The 27,030-nt window shown below is 35.6% G+C and overlaps 1 protein-coding gene across 1 annotated transcript in view; it reads right to left on the minus strand.

Moving 5' to 3' along the window:
- The window catches only part of TMTC2 (transmembrane O-mannosyltransferase targeting cadherins 2), a 373,836-nt gene that overhangs the window by 171,414 nt on the left and 175,392 nt on the right, over positions 1–27,030 (minus strand). Inside the window, exon 3 of the mRNA XM_081130714.1 lies at positions 17,705–18,533. Within this exon, the coding sequence (XP_080986840.1) occupies positions 17,705–18,533 (829 nt within the window). The remainder of the gene's footprint in view (positions 1–17,704; positions 18,534–27,030) is intronic.

Consider the following 27,030-nt stretch of genomic DNA (forward strand, 5'->3'; position numbering starts at 1 on the left):
AAAAAAGAACATAGAAATTATAAAAAAGATCCAGTCAGAAATAAAAATAGAAGAACTAAAATGAAGAATACACTAGAAGGAATCAACAGTAGGTTAAATGAAGCAGAGGATTAAATCAGGGATTCAGAAGACAAGGTAACAGAAAACAATCAGAACAGAAAAAGAAAAAAAAAGAATTTTTAAAATGAGGATAGTTTAAGAAATTGTGGGACAACATCGAGCATAACAGCAACCATATAACAGAGGTACCAGAAGGAGGAGTGAGCAAGCAAGGGATTGAGAAACTACTTGAAGAAATAATGACTGAAAACTTCCCTAACCTGGAGAAGGGGAAAAAATGCAGAAGGCCAGAAAGCACAGAGAGTCTCAAACAAGATGAACCCAAAGAGGCCCACACCAAGACACATCATAATTAAAATTGCAAAAATTAAAGACAAAGAGAACATCTTAAAAACAGCTAGAGAAGGACAGTTAGTTACCCACAAGGGAGATCCCTTAAAAGAGTCAGCTGATTTCTCAACAGAAACTTTTCAGGCCAGAAGGGAATGGCACAAAATATTCAAGGACCAACAACCAAGGCTACTCTACCCAGCAAGGCTATCACTTAAAATTAAAGAAAAAATAAAGAGCTTCCCAAACAAAAAAAGCTAAAAGAATTCACCACTCCCAAACCAGTATTACAAGAAATTTTAAAGGGAGTTTTTTTAAGAAGAGTAAAGAGGGAAAAAATGAGGAACATAAATATGAAGCATAAAATGGCAATAACTATGTACCTATCAATAATCACTGTAAATGTAAATGGATTAAATGGTTCATTCAAAAAACTGAATAGATAAAAAAGCAAGACCCCTATACATACTGTCTACAAGAGACCCACTTCAGATTGAAAGACACATGCAGACTAAAAGGGACAGAAAAATATATTCATATAAATGAAAACAACAGAAAAGCTGGGGTAGCAATACTTACAAGAGACAAAAATAGACCTTATACAAAGGCAATAAGGGAAAAGAAGAACATTACACAATTATAAAGGGATCAATCCAACAAGAGGATATAACCCTTGAACACATTGATGCACCCAACGGAGGAGCACCTAAACATATAAAGCAAATTTTGACAGCCATAAAGGGAGAGATTGACAGTAACATAGTCATAGTAGGGAACTTTAACACCCCACTGACAGTAAATCAACAAGGAAACAGCGACCTTAAATGACACACTTGACCAGATAAATTTAACTGATATTTTCAAAGAATTTCACCCCAAAGCAAAATAATATACATTCTTTTCAAGGAACATGGAACATTTTTCAGGATAGACTACATGTTAGGCCACAAAACAAGGTCAATATTTTTAAGAAAATAAAAATCATATGTGCATCTTCTTGGACCACAGTAATATGTAACTAGAAATCAATTACATGAATAAAAGTGAAAAAGGCACAAACACGTGAAGGCTAAATAACACTAATAAACAATAAATGGATTAACAAGGAGATCAAGGAAGAAATCAGAAGATACCTTGAGACAAGTGGGGGGGAAAAACACACAAAAACTCAACATCTATGGGACACAGCAAAAGCAGTCCTAAGAGGGAAATTCATAGCAATACAGGCCTACATAAAGAAACAAGAAAAACCTGAAACATTCCAACCTTACACCTAAAGAACTAGAAAAAGAAAAACAAACAAAGCCAAAAGTAAGTAGAAAAAAAGAAATAATAAAGATCAGAGTGGACATAAATGAAATAGAATCTAAAGAAAAATAACACAAAAGATCAATGAAGCCAAGAGCTGGTTCTTTGAAAGGATAAACAACATTGATAAACCACAGGTAGTCTTATCAAGATAAAAAGAGAGGGGACCCAAATAAAATCAGAAATGAAAGAGAAGTAACAAATGACACAACAAAAATATAAAGATTATAAGAAAATACCATGAACAATTGTATGCCAACAAATTAGCAATCAGAAACAAACGGATAAATTCCCCAAAACACACAAATCTTCCAAGACTGAATCAAAATGAAACAGAAAATCTGAACAGACTAATTACAACCAACAAAATCAGAGCAGTCATAAAAAAAACTCCCAATAAACAAAAGTCCTGAACAGGGTGGCTTTACAGGTGAATTTTACCACTCAAAGAGGAACTAACACCTTTCATTCCCAAACTATTCCAAAAATTCAAGGGGAGGGAATTCTCCCAAGTTCATTTTATGAGGCCAGCATTATCATGATTCCAAAACCAGATAAAGACACTACAAAGGAAGAAAATTATAGGCCAATACCTCAATGAACATACATGCTAAAATCCTCAACAAAATATTAGCAAACTGAATTCAGCAACACATTAAAAAGGTCATACACCATGTTCAAGTGGGATTTATTCCTGGGATGCAAATGTTTTTTGTTTTTTTAAATATGTCTTTTTATTGATTTCAGAGAGAGGAAGAAAGAGGGAGAGAGAGATAGAAAACATCAATGATGAGAGAGTCATTGATAGGCTACCTCCTGCACACCCTGTACTGGGAATGGAGCCCACAACCCGGTATGTGCTAGAAATTGAACCTCGATGTCCTGAATCATAGGTGAGTGCTCAACCACTGAGCCACTCTGGCCAGCCGGGATGCAAATGTTGATTCAGTATATGCAAATCAATTAGCATGATACACCATATAAATAAAGGATATGATCATATCAATGGATGCAGAAAAATGATTTGAGAAAATCCAGCATGCTCTTATGATACAAATGCTCATCAAAGTGGGAAAAGAAGGAACATACCTCAACATGATAAAGGTCATATATGACAAACCCACAAATAACATTACTCAATGGGGAAAAACTAAAAGTTTTTCTATTAAGATCAGGAGCAAGACAGGATGGCCACATTCACCACTCTTATTTAACATAGTACTTTTAGTCCTAGCCATAGCAATCAAGCAAGAAGAAGAAATAAAAGGCATTCAAATTGAAAAAAAAGTAAAACTGTCATTATTTGCAGATGATATGATATTGTATAGCAAGAACCCTAAAGGTTCCTCCAAATACCACTAGAACTGATAAAGGAATTCAGTAAATTAGCAGGATACAAAATAAACATTTGGAAATCGGTAGAATTTTTATACACCAATAATAAACTATCAGAAATAGAAACTAAGTAAACTTTCCTATTTACAACTGCATTAACAAAAAGACAATACCTAGAAATAAATTTAACCAAGGAAGCAAATACCTGTACTCATAGTAAAATAAGACATTAAAGAAAGAAATTGAGGAAGATACAAACATATGGAAGCATATATTGTGCTCACGGACAGAAAGAATTAACATCATTAATATGTCCATGCTACCCTAAGCAATCTACAGATTCAATCCAATTCCTATCAAAATGGCAAAAGCATTTCTGACAACTAGAACAAATAATCTACATATTTATATGAAACCACAAAAGACCCCAAACAGCCACAGCAATCTTGAGAAAGAACAACAAAGTGGGAGGTATTATGTTACCTGATATCAAACTATACTCCAAGGCTATAGAAATCAAAACAGCATGGTAATGGCATAAAAACAAACACATAGATCAATGGAACCAAATAGCCCAAAAATAAACTCATGCCTATATGGTCATTTAATATGTAACAAAGAAGGCAAGAACATACAATAGGCTAAAGACAGTTTATTTAATAAATGAGGTTGGGAAAATTGGACAAACACATGCCCAAAACTGAAACTAGACCACCTTCTTACACCATATACAAGAATATACTCAAAATGCATTAAATTCTTAAATGTAAGACTTGAAACCATAAAACTCCTAAAAAACAACAACACCAACATAGGCAGTAAAAATCTCTGACATTTCTTTTACCAGTACTTTTCTGATACATCTCCTCATATAAGAGAAACAAAAGAAAATATAAACAAATGGGACTATATCAAACTAAAAAGTTTTTACACAGCAAAGGAAAACTATCAACAAAATGAAAAGACAACTTACTGAATGGGAAAATATATTCACCAATGATACATCTGATAAGGATTTAATATCCGTAATTTATAAAGAACTCAGACAACTCAACACCAAAAACAAACAAACAATCCAATTAAAAAATAGGCAGAGGATCTGAATAGATACTTCTCCAAATAGGATATAAAGATGGCCAACAGACATATGAAAAGATGCTCGGTGTAACTAATCATCAGAGAGATGCAAATCAAAACCACAGTGAGATTATCACCTCATAGCTGTCAGAATGGCTATCATCGGTAAATCAACAAACAATTGTTGGTGAGGATGTGGGGAAAAGGGAATCCTTCCCTCGACTAATGCACACCGGTGAAGCCACTATGGAAAACAGTATGGCAGGTCCTCAAGAAATTTAAAATGAAACTGCCTGCCTGGCCAGGCGTGGCTCAGCGGTTGAGAGTCGACCTAGGATCCGGGCGATCAGGGTTCGATTCCTGGTCAGGGCACATGCCCAGGTTGCGGGCTAGACAGCTGATCAATGACTCTCTCATCATTGATGTTTCTATCTCTCTCTCAACCTCTCCTTTCCTCTCTCTGAAATCAATAAAGATATATTTTTAAAAAATAAAAATAAATAAAATAAAATGAAACTGCCTTATCACCCAGGGATTCCACTTCTTGGCATCTATCTGAAGAAATCCAAACACTAATTTGAAAGAAAATATACACCCGTGTTTATTGTGGTGTTACTTAAAAAGCCAAGATATGGAAGCAACTCAAGTGTCCATAATGAAGGAGTGGATGAAAAAGCAGTGGTACATAGACAAAATGGAATATTATTCAGTTATAAAAAGAATAAAATCTTACCATCGTGTGACATTTGGATGGGCCTAGATAGTATTATCCTCAGTGAAATAAATCAGACAGAGAAAGAAATACCATATGATTTCACTTGTACATGGAGTCTACAGAACAAAATTAATGAAAAAACAAGATAGAAATAGATTCATAGTTGTAGAGAATAGACTGATGGTTGCCAGAGGAGAGGAGGACAGTTGGAAGGAGGCCTGGGTAAAAAAGGTGAAGGAATTAAGAAGTACAAATTGGTAGTTTCAAAATAGTCATGGGGATGTAAAGTACAGCATAGGGAATATAGTCAATAACATTTTAATAACTATATATGGTGCCAGATGAGTACTTGAAATATTGGAGGGGGATCACTTTGTAAAGGATATAATCATCTAGTCACTATGCTGTACATCTAAAGCTAGTACAAAATAATATTGAATGTAAACTGTAAATGAAAATAAAAGTTTTGAAAACATTAAGATAAAAAAAAAGGCTATGACGCATTGTTGCATCACTTGAAAATCTTAACATTAAATCAAATAATGCTGTTACTCATTTAACAATCTAAAATGTGTAACTTGAAAAGTTCTACTGCGAGGCAGTGAAATAAAGCTAGTACACAGAGGAGTAAGATAAATAGGAAGAATCAGTTTTAAAATAAGAAGGGTCAGTGCACTGAAATGACACTATGACATCAATTGAGCAGTATCAGAAAGAGAAGGGCTGGCTCACACTCCTTCCTGCAGCTCTAATCTTAGCCAGACTGGATCCCAACAGGAATTCTCAGAAACCACAAGGGATCTTTTGTACCAAACACATCTATTGGACACATATTAGTGATTAATGAATATCACTAACTAGTAATTATGACCAGATATGCGCTCTCAGAGGGAGAAATCCATATATTCTATCCATGAGTCCTAAATAATGCTGACATTCGGACTATTTACATACCAGGTTGATTAAAACCTGCAAGAAAACTGTATTTTCCTACCAAATAATCAGAAATGGGATTAGGATATACTTTTTGAAGCCTAAGTTGTTAACTTAAAATCTCAAAAATAAGTATCTACTCCAAGCTCAAATTAGGAATGAACCAACAGGCAAAACCAAAACATGGCATGCCTCTAACCCGTGCAGAAAATTGCCTCTTGCTTCTAGAACTGCATGCACCACAGCACAGAGTAGAGTGCTCAGAAGGACTTCAGAGACTGTATAACCTGCCCTCAGGAAGTGGTATCTCAAAATCGTCCTAAATGTAACAGCAGAAGAGATTTTAAAGTCCTGCACCATTGCTTCCAAATAACTATTTCAAGAGCAAAAGTAATTTCAAATATATCCTTGTGATTAGAGATAAAAAAGATGTAGCATCCATATATTTATATGATATCATTAATATACTTGTTTTTATTATACAAGACCAGAAACTTATTTCTACTTTAAAATTATATTCAACCCTCACATGAACGTAGGCAACACCATTCAACAGTAATCACTAGAGTGAATATGACTTGATGCCATCCTTGGAAAATGTACAGATTATTCAAAAACAGTGTAAGTAGAGATACGAGGTGCTCTACGCCATTACTGCAAACCACCAAAGCTTTCTGTAAAACTCAAAGAAAGTAAGCCAACTGATAAAGTAAAACCACATAATATCTCAAACTATTTCAAACCTCCTCCTCTTTGCTGGTGGTCTCATGATATATAGTCTGAGAAATTTACTCTAGTTTCTCAAGGAATAAGAATAGAGGAAGAAAAAATGTTTATCACATTTCCTTATTATATAAACTCAAAGTTGCAATCCACACAACGCCAAACATTGTAAGACTGTAAGTTTCCTCTGTCATCTGGGCAAACAACTGCACTTAAGAAAAAAAAGTGCACTGATACCTCAGTAATCAGTCCTTGTCAAAATGTGACTCTCAGCTGTTGTACTGCATATCTAATCCAGCTCTTTCCTTCTACGCTTACAATTCCTAGAGAGAAAGTTTTCCTAATTAAAATACATGCCTACACAACTTCCAAAAAAGATATTAATGTTGATCTTTTAATACGATATCCCATGGTATTTTGCATAAGAAATTAAATTAAGCTGTTTAAAATGAATGAATGTTCAGAGTAGCAGCTAGTGTTAGTGGGAATTAAAATCCTAAATACAAGACACAATAAAGCTTCTAATATAGTTCTGCCCTCAAGAAGATTTGTTTGTTTTTTCCTTTTTTAAATTTCTTTCTGTCTACTGTTTAAACAAGCCAGATTGTGCTTTCTTACTTGGAAAACAATATTAGCATTTCTAAAAACAAAATTTTTTTTAATGTTTGATCCTTACTTAATTTTTAGTAAGCACATGATGTGTATGTTCATGCTAGATCCCCCTGGGTGGTAATACTTTTTAATTACACATAAATTTAACAATAATATGCAAAATTAAAGAGATTTTTTAATTTAACACCCATATGCATAATAATGGGGCTCACGCTTGTTTTAGTCATCTTCTTACAAAGTTATTTATAAATGGTCCTCTACAGCCAGCCACTTTTCAATTATTATATGACTTGGAACATATCAGATTTTTCTATAATCCCTGAACTTAACTGAAATGTTCTTTTCTTTTAAATCCACTATCAATGGTAATAGGTGTGTATGCGTACTAAAGATAAAATTTAAAAATATGTATCTGTCTTCTTGAAAATCTGCTACATTGGTAAAATTATCTGAAACCTTTTATTACAGCAGGAAGTGAACATACTTTCTTTTCCTCTTCTGTGTTTTATAAAGTCAAACACCTGTAATTTGATTTTGCATGAGATAGTGCTCTAATATACTTTATAGATTACTCTAACAGCTTAGCTCTTACGTTGAATTAAAAATTTCAAAAATATCTGCTATGATCTTAAACATATAACTCTATTCTCAAATATAACTTCTAACATAGCTACCCATTCCTTAATAGAGGCCAGATTTGAAAATCTATTTCTTAGGTTTCTCTTTCTGGTAGGATAGTGAAACTCAGTGTTCAGAGAGTCCTTCCTTATACAGAACATAAAAATGCTAGATAAACAGCCCTGGCCAGTATGGCTCAGTGGTTAGAACATTGGCCCAAGCACAGAAGGTGGCTGAAGGGTTTGGGGTTCAGTCCCTGGCCCCAGTCGGGGGGTATGAGGGAGGCAACCAATGGATGTCTCTCTCACACTATGTCTCTCTCTCTCTCTCTCTGAAAATCAATGGAAAAAGTATCCTCCAGTGAGGATTAACAGCAACAAAAAAGCTAGATAAACAATAAAAATATTTGTTAATCAATGTATTAATTCATGAAAAAAGTAAACATCCCCAAGTCCAGAAACTGCATGAAAGCAGGAAGCTAGAAGGATAAACAAGCTCTGAGGATGGCATCCAACCTGCATATATCTAAAGCTATGAAAAACCAGGACTTGGCCTTTAAATAGACTTGGCTTCAAATAATAGGTTGGATTACAGAAGCCACATAAACTCTAGCCCCCTGAAAGAAAATAGCCTGAGCAGATGAACTAAAAACAAACAAAAGGAGAAGGTGGATGTATTGTCTGTCCAATATATTTGGACAAAAAGAAAAAAATAATTCCCAGGGAATTCCTTTTACATAAATCCGCCTTCTCAAAGTTCGAGGTAACACGACATCTGTTGCCCAAAGATTCTCAAATCAAAAATACATTTTAAACTAAACTGGAGCAGAAATATATAAAAAAGATACTGAGAACGTTATTTTTCTAGCAAAGTTGAAACTCTCTAGTTGAACTAAACAAAATCCAGGGGGGAGGAAAACACACAAGTTTACCAAAATTGATCAAAAAGTTAACCGGAATGTTTCCAAAATCATTAAAAAAATTAAATCAATGGAAACATGTATACCCTCTCATAAACAAAACATCATGCTTAGTCAGTTTTGTAGGTAAATTCTACTAAGTATGTATGAAAAAAGGTAACTCTAATCTTACATAAAATCTTTCAGGAAACAAAAAAAGAGGTGATACTCTCAAACTGATTCTGGAATGTTAATACATTCTAAAACCAGAAATGACAGCATTAGAACGGATCTGCCAATCTCACTCAGAAACATGGGTGATAAACAAATTTAGAAGAAAGTAAAAATGGAAATACATTATAACTAATTCCTCCACCTGTTCCAGGGATGCAAGGAAGCTTCAACATTAGAAAATATGTTAATATAAATTATCAGCTTAAGAGATGGAGTGTGAAAATACATATCATTATCAATACAAATTCAGAAAAAAATATCTTAAACTAGAAATAAATCTCTACTGATAAAATTTATCGACAGAAAAACTATGAAATGCACATAATTAATGGTGAAATATTAAAAGTCCTTTTTAAAATAAGAATCAGACAAAAACCTGTTGTCATCACTTCTGTTTAACATCATAATAAGGTTTTTAACATAAAGTAAGAGAAATGAATTGAAAGAAACAAAACTGAAATAAGGAGAGGTCTGAGAGCAGGACTTAAAATATACTGGTAATCCTTTTTCCTTAAGCTGTAAAATGGGTACTTGTTTTAGCAATACTCTTTAAATGGTACAAATGTGAAGCATATGTATGTACATATATATATTTCTCAATGAATAATATATTTCATAAATATTTCATAGAAGAAATGCTAAAGAATTTTAAGAATCAAACACAAAAGCAAGTACGGATATCAGGGTTGTTTAAATTCATACTTATTTTAATCATATGCTAGTTTCGATTCCTTTAAAATATAACCAATTAAATATATTCAATCTAAGACAACACTAATTTTAGATTTGAGAGTTTTCAAAAGCCCGTAAAGTGTCTAAAAGTTAGTTATGGAAAACTGCAAAGACAGGAACAGCAAGCAGTGTCACCTGCTTCATCGATCACACACCACCACAGGCCCATTTTCATGGAGTCTGTTCTAATCTGCTGTTTGGGGGTTTTTTGTTTGTTTTGTTTTTTTACACACAACCTACTCACAGTCATTACAGCTGGTAAAAAGAAAAGAATTATGTTCCACTCCCTTTTTGGTGGCAAGAAAACCATATGCTTTTGAACTTCTGTGAATACTCCATCTCCACTGAAAAACAACCACACTTGATTTCTTCAAGGATCAAATGTTTAAATGGGGCTTTAACTTAACAATTCAGCAAATTTACTTTTTAAACTATTTTAGTCTAGATGAGTGAATGACACATTTTCATTTTATTCTTGTCAGTCCCATTATTTTGTTTCTTTTTTTTAACTCAAAGAAAAGAAATGAACCTTTTTGAAAAGAAGTAACACAGAATTTCTTTACCCTACAGAAGCCCAATTCAACTTTGTACTATTTTTCTCTCAATCAGCCTTTCCTGGTGCGTTTGGCTAGCTATCTCCTACCACGTCTCTCTGTTAAAAAAAAAAAAAAATCTGTATCTTACAACTCTCTGACCAGGCCAGTCAACCTTAACAATATATTATACTGGTTTCCCTTCCTGACTTAACTGCAAAATTTTATTTGTTATAAAAATCTCAACTTCTTTTGAAAAATATTCATCTCACTTTAGAACATGACATTATTAACAAATAAAATAATAAAATTTACTATTTCATTTCAAAGCCAGCTGGTTAATAGCAATTCACCATAGTTAAAGAAGACACTCAATTAGAGGTAAACAAAAACGCAGACTATAAAATCCACAATGAATTAGTCAAGTTTCAGATGACTTAGAGGTTTAGATTTCACTTAAATGATGAGTTGTTTCCTGAATAAAATTGTGTTCCATCAACGTACTTGTTTCTGGAAATGTGAAACAATGAGAAGTTGAAATGGGAGTATCAATTTTACAGAAATCCAGGAAGAAAAATTGTCAAATTTTGCATAGCTGAAACAACTACTTTGTCTCTGCTTTTCAAAATCTAAATGGGCAATATGTGTTAGGAGAAGATAAATGCAAAATGCTTGCATAATCACCTTTAGAGTTTCAAATATGTGCATCATTATATATACGTACTTGATATAGAACATTTCACATATTTACACTAGAAACAGACATTAAAAATGAACCTTAGCTTCTTAATAAATTTTCCTTGGATTAGCCATGCTTAATTTTTCCTAATTTTTAAGAAATTGTTTTCATACCATTAAAAATCATAGTCATATGTTCTTTAAAGCAAATTGATATAGTTAATAAACCAGCTCTTCTAAAGGACTGATTTGATTTTGAATCTATAACTTAAAAATGTAAATGTCTTTTAGCATCCCAGATATGCTACCTATAAGCTATCATTCTCTTTTATGTTTATGTGCTCACTGATCTGTTTATCTATAATAACTCTGTTAGTCTGTGCTTATGACCTTAATTAGTAAGGGTGTCAGCAAGTCATTGGTTTTAGGGAAGACAAGTGATGAGTTTGAGATGCTGGCAAATCACCCAGGGGAGAAGTTCCACATAGATATGAGGTCATGGGGAAAATAACTTAGAAATTCAATGACCCATTCATTGACCCCATGTTATTTACCAGATAGTGTTATAGATTCTACACAGAAAGGAAAATAAAGGCAGTCTTTGGACAGAATCTTGATGAATCAATCTGTGGAGGAGGCAAAACTGCAGAAGAGAGAGCTGTGGAAAATGAAAATAGTCAAAACTGTGTAGTGTCTGAAAAGCCATAGAAGCAGAAACCCATTGTGCCAAATTCTACAGAGAGCCAAAGAGATTTAGATGGAGATTTAGGTTTACATGGAGATTTAGATGAAGCCAAGAAGAAGGGTGATCATACATTTAACCACTTTGCAATGAATTTTAAAATGCTTTTTTCAAGCAAATATTAGTCAATATGGTTCATAAAATATGTTGTTTCAAGCAGGAAAAAGAAAGCCTCTTAAATATTATGTGGCTTGCTCATTAAAGCAGTCATCAGAGAAAATTTCCTCTTTCCTAAGCACAAAAATGCAGAGAGTCATTGTGAAATCAGCAAACTACAGTAATCAACCATGTCTAGTATTTTCCTGACATTATCAACCACATGAGACGAGACTTGTGGTTTACATAGTCCAAATCAGCTATCATTTCTCCAATTTAAACCATAAATTAGCAGCACAGTCGCTATGACAGGCTTTATCCATCGTCATTTGCATCCAATCAGTTAATGACTGGCAGCTGTCTATAGAACCGATTACTGAAGGCAGCAGCTTCATGTATAATGCTTCCTGAGGCTTAAAATCATATTCTGTTCAAGCACATGGTAGACTGAAGAACTCCAAAATTTGCAAAGGCTTTCAAAGGAAGGGAAAAAAAACTAACAATGAAATAACTATAATCTCAGACAACCTCAGGAAAGGCTGGCTTTAAAGGGTTTCTAATCTTATTGCTAGGCTCAAATAACATAATAAAGTAAGAAAAATCTGCCTTAAAGAAGATTACTGCCAGTCTCATAATTGCTAAGGAAGTAACTATAGACAGTATTATTATTAGCAGTTTCTAAATAGAGAAAAAAAACACACCTGGATTTAAAGAGTTTTGCCTTGCATCAAAATGGAAGCACATGTCACAGAGGCAGTCATGGAATCCAAAACTAATTCCACTTCCAATTCTATCCCTCCTATTATAAAGCACCCCTCAGTGCAGTGTTTCAACAGCATAATATTTTACACATTTGCCTTCTTTATGCATGTACACCTTATCTCTAAACAGATTATAAATCCTCTTTAAAGAGGATGATGGCTTTAACATTTATTATTCAATGCATTCATTACTGAATGCCTTTTCTCTAACAGGCACTGTCCTAACTGCTACATATATGGCATGCTAAAATGCAAAAATCTCTGCCTTCTTATGTCTTACATTCTAGTGTATGCTGAAAATATACTCAGACAACAAATACATAAACATGGGAAATACAGTATTTCAAAGAGTAGTAAGTGTTATGTGCCCCAGCCAGTTTGGCTCAGTGGTTAGAGTGCTGGCATCAGGCTGAAGGGTCCTGGGTTCGATTCCGTGCAAGGGCGCATACCTCGTTTGCAGGCTCGACACCCAGCCCCAGTTGGGATGGGTGCGGGAGGCAACCAATCAATGTGTCTCTCTCACATGGATGTTTCTCTCTCTGTCTCTCTCTTTCTTCCACTAGCCAATTTTACATACAGTATTTTACTTATACTGCAACATTTGACCAAAGTCTTCAAGATGGTGAGGGAGACAGAGGTGAGAATATCTCTGGGGGTTTTGCCTTTATGGACACCACCAGGTTCTCACTGTGAAGAGCTGAGAAAAAGCCCTCCTAGCTCTGCTGGAGGGAGGGGAAGAACAAACCTTTTGAAATACAGTAGACCCCTTATCCACGGATATGTTCCAAGACCCCAGTGGATGTCTGAAACCATGGACAGTGCCAAACTCTATATAGTCTTGTGTCACTTAACAGCAAGATACATTCTGAGAAATGCATCATTAGGCAATTTTGACCTGTTTGAAGATCATAAAGAGCACTTACACAAACCTAGATATACTTTTATATGACTGGCAGTGCAGTATGTCTGTTTATACTAGGATACCATCAGTTTACACCAGTTTACACCAGCACCACTAACATGAGTAATGTCTTGCACTAGGACTTAATAACAGCTACTACCTCTCTAGGCAATAGGAATGTTTCAGCTCCAATATAATCTTTTAAGATCACTGTCCTATACCTAGTCTGTGGTTTACAGAAATGTCATTATGTGGTAGATGACTACATATGCTATGTTTTTTCCTATACTACGTATCTATGATAAAGTTTAATTTATAAATTAATCACAGTAAGAGATTAACAATTATAACAATATATTATAATAAAAATTGTGAATGTGGTCTCTCTCTTCCTCTCTCTCTCTCTGCTTATTGGGAGGAAACCGGAGTATCCAGAGAAAAACCCACATAGACATGGGGAGGACATGCAAATTCCACATAGACAGTGGCCCAGCCAAGAATTAATTTTTTTTCTCATCAATGTTATAACCAAATGACACTACTCAAGGACAGCATGGACACAGTGGACAGGGATGATTCACGCTGCACCCGGGATGGAGCAGACAGCACGAGATGCCATCACGCTACTCGGAATGGCAAGCAGTTTAAAACTTAAGATTGTTTATCTCTGGAGTTTTCTATATAATATTCTCAGACCAAGGTGAACCGTGGGTAACTGAACGCATGTTAGGCAAACCCTAGGATAAGGGGGGATTACTGTATACCCTTATCTTTCTCCATAACAAAGGTCTACTCTGCAGGGGAAAGACCTTACCAAAGCCTTGAGCTGTGGGCCAAGGGCATTCCTCTCAGACCAGACCCATCTAGCCTTTCCCTCTTTTTTTTTTTTTTTTTAAATATATCTTTATTGATTTCAGAGAGAGGAAAGGAGAGGGAGAGAGAGAGATAGAAACATCAATGATGAGACAGTCATTGATCGAGCCCACAACCTGGCATGTGCCCTGACCGGGAATTGAGCCCTGATCGCCTGGATCCTAGGTTGACGCTCAAACGCTGAGCCACGCCCGGCCAGGCTAGCCTTTCCCTCTCAACCAGAATGGGGGACAGGGAAAACTAATAAACACACAGGAAGTTCATGGTCCAGAGACACTAAAATTTAACTATAAAAACAATACAACACGCCCCCCCATTTCCCAACATTATCAACAGGGCTCCAGTATAATAATGGGGGATTACAGTGGAAAGAGATGCAAAACACAGGCTCAGTTCTTAGAGAACGGTGGGAGAAAGAACAAAGACACCAGGAAAATGTGATGCCCCTGGCACCTATTACTACAGTAATCCTTAAACATAGCCCAACTCCCAGCCAGACTGACATTAAACCTCACACTAAGCCTATTACCTCAGTTCCTCTTACCCAATTCATCACGTCATTTTAAACAGAACATTAGATGGCATGCTAGAATACAAAAAAATAGAAGCAGGGGGATCAGGTCACACGCTTTCAGTACTAACTTGATGAAAGATGAAGTTGGCTTGGGCCATGGTGGTGGCAATGGAAGTGGTAAGAAGTGGTCAAGGTCTGGATGTATTTTTGAAAATAACAGAGATGACTGGCTAATGAAATGGCTGTAGGATGTGAAAGAAAAAGTGGAGGTGTGGATGACTCCAAAGTGTCAACCAGAGCTACAGGGAAAATGAAGCCGCCATCGACTGAGATAGTAAAGGCTTCAGGTAAAGCGGTTGGCTGGAGTACAGGGGTTTAGGAATTCAATTTTTGATGTTTCAAATGATTTATAAAACTGGTCAGTTGTATATTCATTTAACTAATAATATTTGGAGTGCTTTAATACTATATCACTTGTTAGGAAAAAAACATTAAAATATATTGGAAACCAAGGAAAAATGCTTAATTATTTTAGAGTGAACAGATAAACAAATGACCAAACCTTTTAACCATGTCACCAAAATAACTTCATCAGAATCATAATCACAACTGTCAGCAGTGATAGAAAGTAAGGCAGGAAAACATCTAGGGGTTTATGAGATGCTCCCGCCAAATCCAGGAGAGAGACTGTTACGTACACTCTGGCATCTGCGTACCCGCCCTCCTCTTCTTTCACAGTAAGAAAATCTGCCTGGGCACTTGGCTTCCCAGAATAAAGATACCATTTTCCAGCCTTCCTTGCAGCTAGGTGTGGCCACGAGTCTGTGAGCGAACGTGGGTGTGGAATTTCTGAGCTATGCTCTTACAGAGAAGGGGTATGCCCATCATTTGCCCTTTCTCTCCCTCTTCCTGATAGCTGAAGTGCTGATGTGATAATGAGCCATCTTGGACCATGTGGACAGGGTGACACTACTGAGATGGCAAGGGAACAAAAGGGCAGGGGCTCGGATGCCGAAAACCCATGGCGCCATCTTATCAGTGTCGGGCTACACATACTTAGATTGTTACACGGAAGAATAACACTTCTATCTTATTTAAGCCACTGTTGTTCATGGCTCTTTGTTACTATAACTTAAAACTTCACCAATAAATTTAATAAATCCTCAGAACAATACTGTGATGCAAATAATGTGCTGAGGTTATTTTTCTTTTAATTTCTTATTATGTATCTGTTTTAAACAGCAGGAAAATAAACTGATAACACAGTCTTGTTTTAGATACTTACATCTACCAGTGAAGAAAAACTAATTGAAAAGCTCTGTGAGAACTGATTAGAACAATTTTTACAGCAAGATTTAGGTTCAGGCATCCAACACACTGTGTAGTACTTACTACCTAAAAAAGCCACATGGTGAACATTTTTCCATGAGAATATGCTATGTACTAGCTCAATTTTAAAGTTTCTAGTCCCATTAAAACCCCTGCAATCTATTAAGCATTATAAGTACCCACAAATAGTTCCTTGGCTTAAATAAATGTGTAGTTGCTCCCTGAATTCTTGACTAAATAGGTAATCAGATAAGGATGCCAGAGTTGCTTCTGGTGTGTCCAGATCAGCGATTTTCAACTGGTGTGCTGCCAGAATATTTAAAACATGCAATACCTGACTATTTAGTCAGGGGCACTGACCTCTTTTCCCTTAGATTGTCAAATGAAAAAATAACAACTGTCAACAACAATAGCCATCCTGTGTGAAGGAATCAAAATTACCTATGATTTCTTTGTCAGATGGGGAAAAAATATATTTTTTGGTGTGCCTCAGAATTTCAGTAATTAGTTTAGGCATGCCATGAAATGAAGAAGACTGAAAATTGCTGGTCTAGATATCTGTATATATATCCTGATAAACAGGATGTCCCCAAAAAATGTATACACATTTTAATAGCTGATAGCTCAATTGAGGTTTCTTTTCAGACTTAACCCAAAGTGTGTATACATTTATCAGCAGGCCATTCCCTACAACTGGAACAGTTTTGTACTTTCAGTATTTAAATACTGGTACAGAATTGTGTTGGAAAAAATAGAAAAAGACCAGTTCAAATGCTATGCAAGTAAACCTACTTTAAAGGATACAAACTAAAAAATGGCTTATGGAGAACAAGATGATTTGGCACTATTTATTATGATATATTCCTGCACTTAAAATGTAAATTTATTTTCATGCAATTGCTCTCAAGCTTCCATCACCATTTAACTGCCTAAACCAGAGAAATCCATTGTAACAGCTTTTGACTTTTCATTTACGCTTTAAAGGAGACTAGTTTTTACTCTAGCTATAGATTCTGAGATTTGCCAAAGTAACTTTCTAAATCAAAAACATGATCAATAAAAAATATGATCAATCTTCTCATAGTACAGTGAAAAGTTTACTCCCCCAAGTGACTTAAGAACTCAAATAAGAATGTGCTAACTACTTGGCAACACCCCAGTTATTCAGCCTCTGCAAAGCTAAGGGTGACTCACACTTTTATGCGTACACACTGACACCTAGGGACACAATTCCAAGATTCAGAGGTAGACTTACCTCCAAATCTGTTATATATGTCAGTGTCATTCTTGTGGTATTTCCTCAGGTGATGCTTAGAAACAGAAGAAGCTAAAGTATACCTAAGTGTTTTAACCTGACTTTTATTACGTGATGAAAGAGATGATGCCCATATCAGTATTTTAAAATGTGGAAACCAAGCATTTTTCTAAACTATTATGATAGTCAATATTTTTACATAACAGGAGTTCTAATTCCTCTGGACAAATGTAGCCAAGAACATGGGAAAATACTTCCCTATTCCAAATATGGAATACTGATATATCTCTAAATTGCACTGCTCATCTCCTAAAAAAGAAAAAAAGATACAGGTATTGCATAAAAGGACCTCTTCATCCCTAAGAATGTGTTTTAAGGCAAGAAGCAAAGGCATAAAAAGGCAGAAAGGGTAAACTGTCTAGGCAAAAGCATAAAATAAAGTATTACCTTTAGCTGGGTTTACTTTTATCCCTGACCTATACAGCATTTCCTCATTCTGCCAGTCTCCATTCCTGATTGCAGTCTTGAGTCCATAGAAAACAATTAATGTAGCTGTAGCATAAAAAATCAAGCTCTTGAGAAACCGCTTTTGGACTTTGACATAAAGGGCTCTGGCACCCACTGTAATGAGGAGGCAGAAGCCCATACTAGGAATATACAACACTCGCTCTGCGATTACAAAGCCGACATAGAAAAACAGGTTCGTGGCAGGAACAAAGGGTATTATTAACAAAGATAAAGACAGGACAACAATGTTCTCCGTAGAAGGAAGTTGTGTTCTCTGTGATACATTATTTTTAATGCCGTTTTCTACTTTGGATGAAAAGCTGGGCTTAATCTCTGAGTTCCGGTACTCCACATCCGAATGGCAGCTATGTCCATTTGCATTCTGCTTGCCGTTTGTTACAAATTTCCCATCGCAATCTCTTTCCATGCTCGGGCTCTTTAAACCGCAGTAGGCAAGGAGGAGGAGTCCGACGTAGAAGGCCACAGTGTGTAAGTTTCTCCAGTCACAGATTGTTTTGAGCAGAGGCACAGCATCCATTGACCAATCAAAACTGAGGGTATCCGGGCAGAGCAACAGCCAGAGGTTCTTGGTTGGCAAGTAGAAGAAGGTGAGCGTGCGAGCCAGGAGACTATCAGAATCGGCAGCTGGGTTGTCGGAGTTGGAAAAGCTTGGTGGCTTGTTTCCCATCCAGTATAAACGGGCGCCCAAAAGGGAAGTCCCCCAGAGAGTTAACAAACTAATGCTGAGGAAAAGAGACAAATTCTTCCCCTGAAACCAAAAGAAGAGGGGGAAAAATTAAGATAATCATCAATACAGCATGGTGACACCTCACTTAACCTTTAGAGATGAAATACATTTTTAAATGGACAGTTAAAAACACAACATTATGTCTCAAATGTATGACTTCATTTCCATCTCCTTTTATACATGTTTAGGGAAATTTAAGCCTAAAGTAATTGACTGTGGCATCTTACTTTGTATATAACTTGATGAGTATCTTTTCTCAAAGTACCAATAACCAAAGCTTCAATTTTTAGACCTCTACAAAATGGGTTGTTTATACATATGTCCTTCTTGGAATGAGACCACAATGTGAAAGTACTTAGCATTCTGTACGGGACATAGTAGGCACCTGAGAACTGAGTTATTTCACTTTATAACTTAGATTCTGGGGGAAAACAAAGAGCAGTCATGACAGAAAATATGGGGTATAGCAGGATTCCGCTCAGCTTGAAAGTAGGAATAGCATTGAGCTATGTCTCTGCCAGTCCCAATTTCATTGTCTTGCATCTCCTTGCAGAATTTATAAACCAGGCTTTCATCTGCTACCCCCTACAGCCACTGACACCAGTGACATCAACCATTTAATAGCACTCCTCATGAATGTGAAGTTTTTTCATGTTGATGACAACTTCTTAAAAACAAAATGACTTTAAAACAGGCTTATTTTAAGAGAAAGAAAATTGTAAGTAGGCAGCAAAAGAACATCTTTGTTAATGAGAATGTTCTGGCAAACTCTTCCAACCTGAGTAAGAATTTAGTGACCTCAAAGAATCTAAGTCCTGAAAACACAGTCTGGGAGAGGGAGAGATGGACACCACATCCCAACCTTAATGAATCACTGGTAATGCGATCTCAATGCACACATTCTTGCCTTGCATAAAACTTTCTTACTCAATGATATTCAGAATAGTACTTGGAAACTTACAATGGATATAACAAATATTTAGTTTAAAAAACAATCCATGACAGGCAACAAAAGCAAAATTAAACAAGTAGGATTATGTTAAACTAAAAAGCTTCTGCAAAGGGAACCATCCACAAAATGAAAGGTAATTTATGGAATGAAGAAAGCATTTGCAATCATATGTTAATATCCAAAATATATACATAACTCATACAACTCAAAAGAAAAAGCAAATACAATTACAAATCAAATCAAAACCACAACCAGATTATCACCCCGCACATTTCATAATGGCTGTTATCAAAAAGACAAGAAATAACAGGCGTTGGCGAGGATGTGGAGAAAAGGGAAACCTTGTGTACAGCTGGTGAGAATGAAAACTGGTGCATCCACTATGGAAAATAGCACGAAGTTCTTCATTAAAATAAAAACAGAATTACTATATGATCCAGCAATTCCACTTCTGCGTATTTATCTAAAGAAAATGAAGTTACTATCTTGAATAGATATCTGCACCTCATGTTTACTGCAGCATTATTTACAACAGCCAAAACATGAAAGCATCCCAAGTGTAGATCAACAGATGACTGATACATATATCAATCTCTCAAATGGAATATTACTGAGATATAAAAATAAGGAAGCCCTGCCATTTGCAACAACATGGATAGACTTTATGGGCATCATACTAAGGAATCAGTCAGATAGAAAGAAAAATACTGCATTATCTCACTTACAGGCAGAATCTTTAAAAAAAACCAGCACAAACTCACACAGAGAACAGATTGGTGGTTGTCAGAGATGGGGGGGGGGGGGGCGGAAAGGGGGCAAATGGGTGAAGGTGGTCAAAAGGTACAAATTTCCAGTTATAAGACAAATAAGTCCTGGGGATATAATGTATAGTGTAGTGACTACAGTTAACAACAGTGTATTGTATATTTGAAAGTTGATAACAGAGCAGACTTTAAAAGTTCTCATCACAAGAAAAAATAAATTTTTTGTAACTGTGCTAACACAACTAAATTTACTATAGTAATCATTTCACAATATATACATATATCAAATTATTATTTTGTACACCTAAAACTAATATAATGTCATATGTCAATTATATGTGAATTATAAAAACAATCCACAAAGAGCAATATATCTTGAGCATGTACAACTTCTATTGTAACCACCTCTACATGATATACAACTGCTACTACACTGTCCTTCTCAGACTCTTCTCATCCGCCAATCTCTAATTGTAGGCAGCACACAACTGGTCATAACCCATCTGCTCCATCTCCACTCTAAACTTACTGATCTCAGCAAGATTCCTGATTTTAAAAAGTATTAATATTTCCTAATAACTGCACCTGCATCTCCCTTCACCTCCACAGTCCTTTATTCAATTGTCTGTTGAGCATATTCACTTAGGTACAACTAAAAATGTCCAATATACAACCTGACTTGTCTTCTCCAATGAAACAGTTCCTCCTCCCATCATTACACCTGAGATAACAGTAATACTATGTAAGCTGTTCCTTCTTCACATTCTCTCTTTCCCTCCACATTCCATGCATGACAACAAGTCCTCTAACTCCCACTTCAAAATATATCCCAGTCTGTCATTTCTCTCCATCTCTTCTGACATCATTCTAGTTCAAAATGCCAAAGCTTGGACTGTCATAATAGTCTCTTTCTAACTGGTACCCTAACCCCTTTCTAACACAGATGATAGCGTTCCCAAATTTTAAAATCATTAATGGGAGCTTACTCGAAGATCTTGAAAGTTTTTATCTCTACCAAACAAAAAGTTTATAATTCATGGAGCAGTTTTCTTGATAATATGTCCACTTTTACATTTCAAAGTATTTTTAAAAATATTTTAAATATTTAAAGAGGGGTAATACTGGGTATAAAAGAAAAGAAGTAACGGTAGAGGAGGTCAGAAGTTAAAATTTTAGAATAAGAAAAATGAGAAACAGCAAACAAATGGAAATTATGAACAATTTTAAGAGGTGGGATTATTCATTAATATCAAGCCACAGTAATGCTAAATTCACAGAATTAACTGGCTCAGTGTTTTAGAGACATCTGTGGCAGACCTCTGCTCAAAATTAATTTTTTTTTGTAATGCTATTTTGAATTTCTAATGGCAGGAAGAGTAATATGTTCAGTCATCTCCAATCTTTAACTTTCAGGTTTCTCCTAGAAAAATGAAATGACTCAAAGCCTCTTTATCATCTAAAAATAACTTTTGCAAACCATTACCTTCGCTCCTCTGAAATTCAATCCAGCAAAAATCTTAAAATTTCTGGATTATAGGAGAAAAATTAAATCACACACAACCAAATGTTAAAAGCTGTAATCACTTCATGGATCAGTCACATAATAGAGAGGGTTTAGATTACAGAAGGGAGAAACCTATCATTTGGCAAAAGTAAATGAGAAAAGATATCACGGATAAAGAAAACCGAACTTGAAAAATTATTCAGTTTTGAATTTGTACCAAAAGTCCATTTTCAAAGTGTAAGTAAAGGCCACTCTACTACAATATTTTCTGGTGGGACTGAGCGGAGAGAATGAAAGGGAGAAGGAATTACAAAAACAGCTGCAGCACTGGGCAGTGTTTCCCAGTAGTCAGAGCGCCGGCCCTCACACTGGAGGGTCTCGGGTTCAATGCCTGATCAATGGCAGGGATCTGGGTTGCAGGTTCAATCTCCAGCCCCAGTTCCCGGTGCATGTTGGAGGCAACTGATTGATGTCTCACATTGATGTTTCTCTCTCCCCCCTTCCCTCCTTTCCTTCCACTCTCTCTAAAATTCAATGGAAAAAATATCCTCCAGTGAGGATTAACAAAAACAAACAAGCAACAACAACCAAAAAAAACAGCTGCTATCGCACAAAAAGAAAAGAAAAGCAGTAAGAGAACTACATAGGGAGGAAAATACAATCAGGTATGTTTGCTAGTCGTGAAACTCCGGGGTAATTTGGCTTTGATAATTACATAATTCTATTTTATTTCTAAAAATAGGCTGGTGTTGCTCAATGGTTAGAGCATGGGCCTGCGCAGTGAAGGGTAGCAGGTTGGATTCCCCGTCAAGGGCATCTACCTGGGTTGCAGGTTCAGTCCCCAGCCCTAGTCAGGGCATATGTGGGAGGCAACCAATTGACGTCTCTCTCACATTGATATTTCTCTCTCTCTCTCTCTCTCTCTCTCTCTGTCTCTCTCTCCCCCTTCCTCCCTCCCTCCCTTCCCTCCTACTCTCTCTAAAAAATATCCTCAGGTGAGGATTAATTAGAAAAAAAAAGATATGAGCTGGGAAAGGCAGCTGGGCTTGGAAGGAATGTGTAAGACGTGACAAACTGAAAACAGACAATGCATGTGGCAGGCCCCTATGTGAGCAGGAAAGATTCGGAGCCCCTCCAGGATGTGACCTAACAGTGGCATAACACCCGGGTGAAGGAGTCTTATAATTTGAAGATATATTTCCTGAGACATGAGAGAGGGAGTGGCCTACTCCTTGCCTAGGGGCATTCCAGACTAGGAGTATAAATCCTCTAAACTCCCAAATATCGGGGAGATTGGTTTGCTTTTGGCCAGCTAGGTTGCCCGTTCAGGTTCTATCTGAGTGTATTTCTTTCCTACAAATAAATTCTTGCCTGCTTTTGCTGCTACTTGTTGTCTCTTGTTTGAATTCATTCCTACAAGCAAGACAAGAACTCGGGGCACAAAGTACTGTCTCTGGCCAGGGGCTATCTTGGGCCAGAGACCATCCCAACCACCAGTGACAGCTCCATCCCTCTCCATGAAAAGTGCATATAAAGGCAATGACAATGTTCTGGAGGAATATTTTCCTGACTATAACTTCATTACAAAAGTAGAATTAGAAATGGAAAAATTATTGCATCCCTAAAAAAAATCTTATCAGATATATTTCATGTCAATTATTGAGTGGGCCAGGTTCATGTTTTGATTCACTATTCATTTACAAAGTATCATAAATAAATATAGATTTAAATCTGCTTTATAAAAATCTCATTTTTCTAAATGTTTATGCTTTTCATCTTTTTAAAAGTTCTTTAACATAAAAAGGAAAATCAACTGTAATGCCCATTTTATTGGAAAAAACTAAAACTATCTTTCTAATTACAAAATTTTTGAGGAATTTTTTGGAAGTGACAGAAATAGGAAATCATAGGATAGAAATCAGCTAAGAATATAATGTTAATGTTTCACAATTTTATCTCTAGTCTTTGGGTACACAAAAGGAATAAAAGAATGTAGTTATTAGTTAATCAGCTAATAATGTGAAATTTATCATAAAACATCAAAATCTTTCCCACACATTACCTGAAATATGAGGTCAAGGCTGGTGAGAAGACCCAGTCATATTAATTAGTAGTGACGCATTTTAAGAAACCCCATAGTAAATTATTTTCTTCTATGGGAGTCTTTGAAAAAGAACAAACAGAGAAAAATAAAAATCAATTATAACAGCTCCCCTCTCCATTAGTCAAAAAAAACCCTGCCATTCATGATGGCAGCTTCAACACTGTCTTCTAATCTCATATTTTCTGAAGCACAAAAGAAACTGAAAATAAATATTTTAGACTCGATGAAAGAAAAATGTAAACATTCTGGTGTAGGGTATGAAAACCATCATGAAACTCACTTTTTGGCAAACTAATAAAAATAAATTACTTAAGCAATAGGCTCATTTAATTCCAAATTAAGCCCTTGGCAATGATAGTAGAGTTGTAATAATAAAGTAGATAAAAATCAGTATCTGAAAAAGTTATAAGACTGAAAGAAAAGGCTATCCAGACATAACAAAAATCTAGCATCTTCTAATTTGTAGCCATCACTCATCATTGAAGTCATAGGCTTTCCTCACATCAATAACAGAGGATTTCTCTTTGCTGCCCTCCTTTTCCAAAACAGTTCTCATTAGAGATTCACTCCAAAACATGAATATAAAAGTGTATTTTTCTGAATTTGTGACAAGAAGGAGTGCATGGCTAACAGATAATTAGTAACTGTTTTTAGCACACATTCATGTGATTAATCAAAGTTTGCCATAATAAAGTCATCAGGGTACTTGTTTCCGTTCAATGGAAAAATAGGTTTCCTTATGAACAATTACCCTCTATGTAAGATTAAAACTTTTTTCCACATCAACTAACAGACAAGATAAAATAATTTTAATGTTTGGTATTTCAAACTATATAAAGAGGTTCAATGGATGGACACAGCCAGTCTTTGTGAAGAAAGAATTTAAAGATTAAGGGCATAGAAAGCATGGTATGGTACTGAGATATTCGGCACTTTCGATTACAAGGAATTCTTTCATTTATTCAAGCTAACTCTGTAATACACCATAAAACTTTATGTTGAATTCTAACATCCATCAGAAACCATATGAACATGCCCAGATAAACATATAATAGCTTAACAAATCAGCTATAGATTGAATTTCACTGATGAAAATTTACAGATGTTTTTAGACCAGATTATCATTTACTGACAAGGTTTTCTTCAAGGGAGAGTATGGTTATATGAAAATCCAAACAGTGTCGAAGCACACTCATGTATTTCACATCATAAATGACACACGATATTTATGTAAAGTTTAAAGTCAAACATATTTGGGTTGATTTAGTAAGTAAAAGGTCACCAGAAACAACAGTGTTTTTTTTCTCTTATTTCAATTATAATCACAACTATTAGCCTATTTAAAAATTATTCATAATCTTTATTCATACATATGATACTAGCTAACACTGGTAAAAATGAACATTTTATTTAGAATAGTAAACAAATGAAATTAAAGAGAAGAAACCAAAGATGGCTATGTATTCTTCTTTCACAGAATCATACTTGAGAGTCTTCTGAATTTTACTTAAACATTTGTTTTATATATTCTGTAAATGGTGTTACCTAGTGCTCGCATTTTGGTTTCCAATACCATTTTCCAGTAAAAAGAACCAGGGTTTTTGATGAAATGAACTAATTTTAGGACAGGAAATATACAGCATGAGCCTGGAGCATTTATAAGTGTAAGAAAGTGAGAAATTGCTCCACACACACACACACACACACACACACAAATGAGGGGATATGTCAAAGTGTCTAAGGGACACAGGATTCTGCTTAAAGAGCTCCCAATGGCAAAAGCTGGAACAATTTGAGCAACAAAATAAGTAAAGTACTATTAAATTATAACCCAGTGTATAAAATAAACACCCGTAAGTCCATATGAATAAATAAATGATACAAAAAAATAAATGAGGGCGAAGAGACAAATGTCCCTCAGACTTCAAATACTTTATGTATACACTCCACCCTCAAAGAGGGAAAGCATAATTTCCCACTCCATAAATATGGGCAGTGCATACTGACTTCCTTCCGAAGAGCACAGAATGGAAGGATGGAAGCTAGAGGGCTTAACTCTACAGTGGAGAAACATTAATAACACTATCTCAGGCCAGATGACAAGGTCAACATTAACAGTGATAAGTCACATGATATTGTGTACCTGTGGTATTATCATTATATCTGTTTTCTTCCTCTCAAAACCCATGAAAATTTAATCATGAGAAAAACATCTGGCAAATTCCAATGGAGACCATTTCACAAAATAGCTAATGAGGAATCCTTAAAAGTGTGAAGGTTATAAAAACAAAATCTGAGGAACTGTCACAAGTAGGAGGAGCCTAAGGAGACATGACAAATAAATGCAATGTGCTATTCCAGATGGCACTTTGGATCAGAAAAAGAACATTAGGTAAAAATGAAGGAAATCTGAATGAACTATGATCTTCAGTTAATAATAATGCATTGGCATTGGTTAATTAATTACATATACCATACGAATGCAGAATGACAATAATAGGGATATTGGGTGTAAAGTATACAGGAACTCTATTCTATCTTCTCAGCTTTTCTGTAAACCTAAAACTGTTCTAAAAAATAAAGTCTACTTAAAGAATGGTTGTTAACAGAATAAGAACTTTACAAAATGAACAAAATTAAGTAGATGGGCAATGATAGATCAATACCTGAAAGCTTCAAGCAAAGAAATAGTCAGCCCTCTGTATCCATGGGTTTTATATCCTCAGATTCAACCAACCACATATCGAAAATTTCAGGGGGGAAAAGATCCCAAAAAGTTCCAAAAAACAAAACTCAAATTAACCATGTGCCAAGCACTAAGCTGAATCCATGCAAATGAAGTGATATGTAAGCGTATCCTGCTGTAGTCTAGAGGCAAATATAGGTTATGTCCATTTTACATAAGTTACTTGAGCATGCGTGGATTTTCATATCCACGGGGGTCCTGGAACCAACCCCCCTTGGATACTGAGGGATTACTGTATTAACACCAACATTAAGTGCACATTAATACTTTAACTGCCATCTAAATTAATCCAAAGAGATGAAACAGAGAATGAAGTAAAATTCAGGTTAAATGACCACAGTTGCTCTAAATGTACTGTATGAGAGATGACATATTGATTTCAAATCCTGTTTGGTTTTTGTCTGACACTCTATAGCATTTGTTGTATACCTACTATAAACCCCCCAAA

The sequence above is a fragment of the Miniopterus schreibersii genome (genome assembly GCF_964146895.1).
Source record: "Miniopterus schreibersii genome assembly, chromosome: 2".
Taxonomy (NCBI): Eukaryota; Metazoa; Chordata; class Mammalia; order Chiroptera; family Miniopteridae; genus Miniopterus; species Miniopterus schreibersii.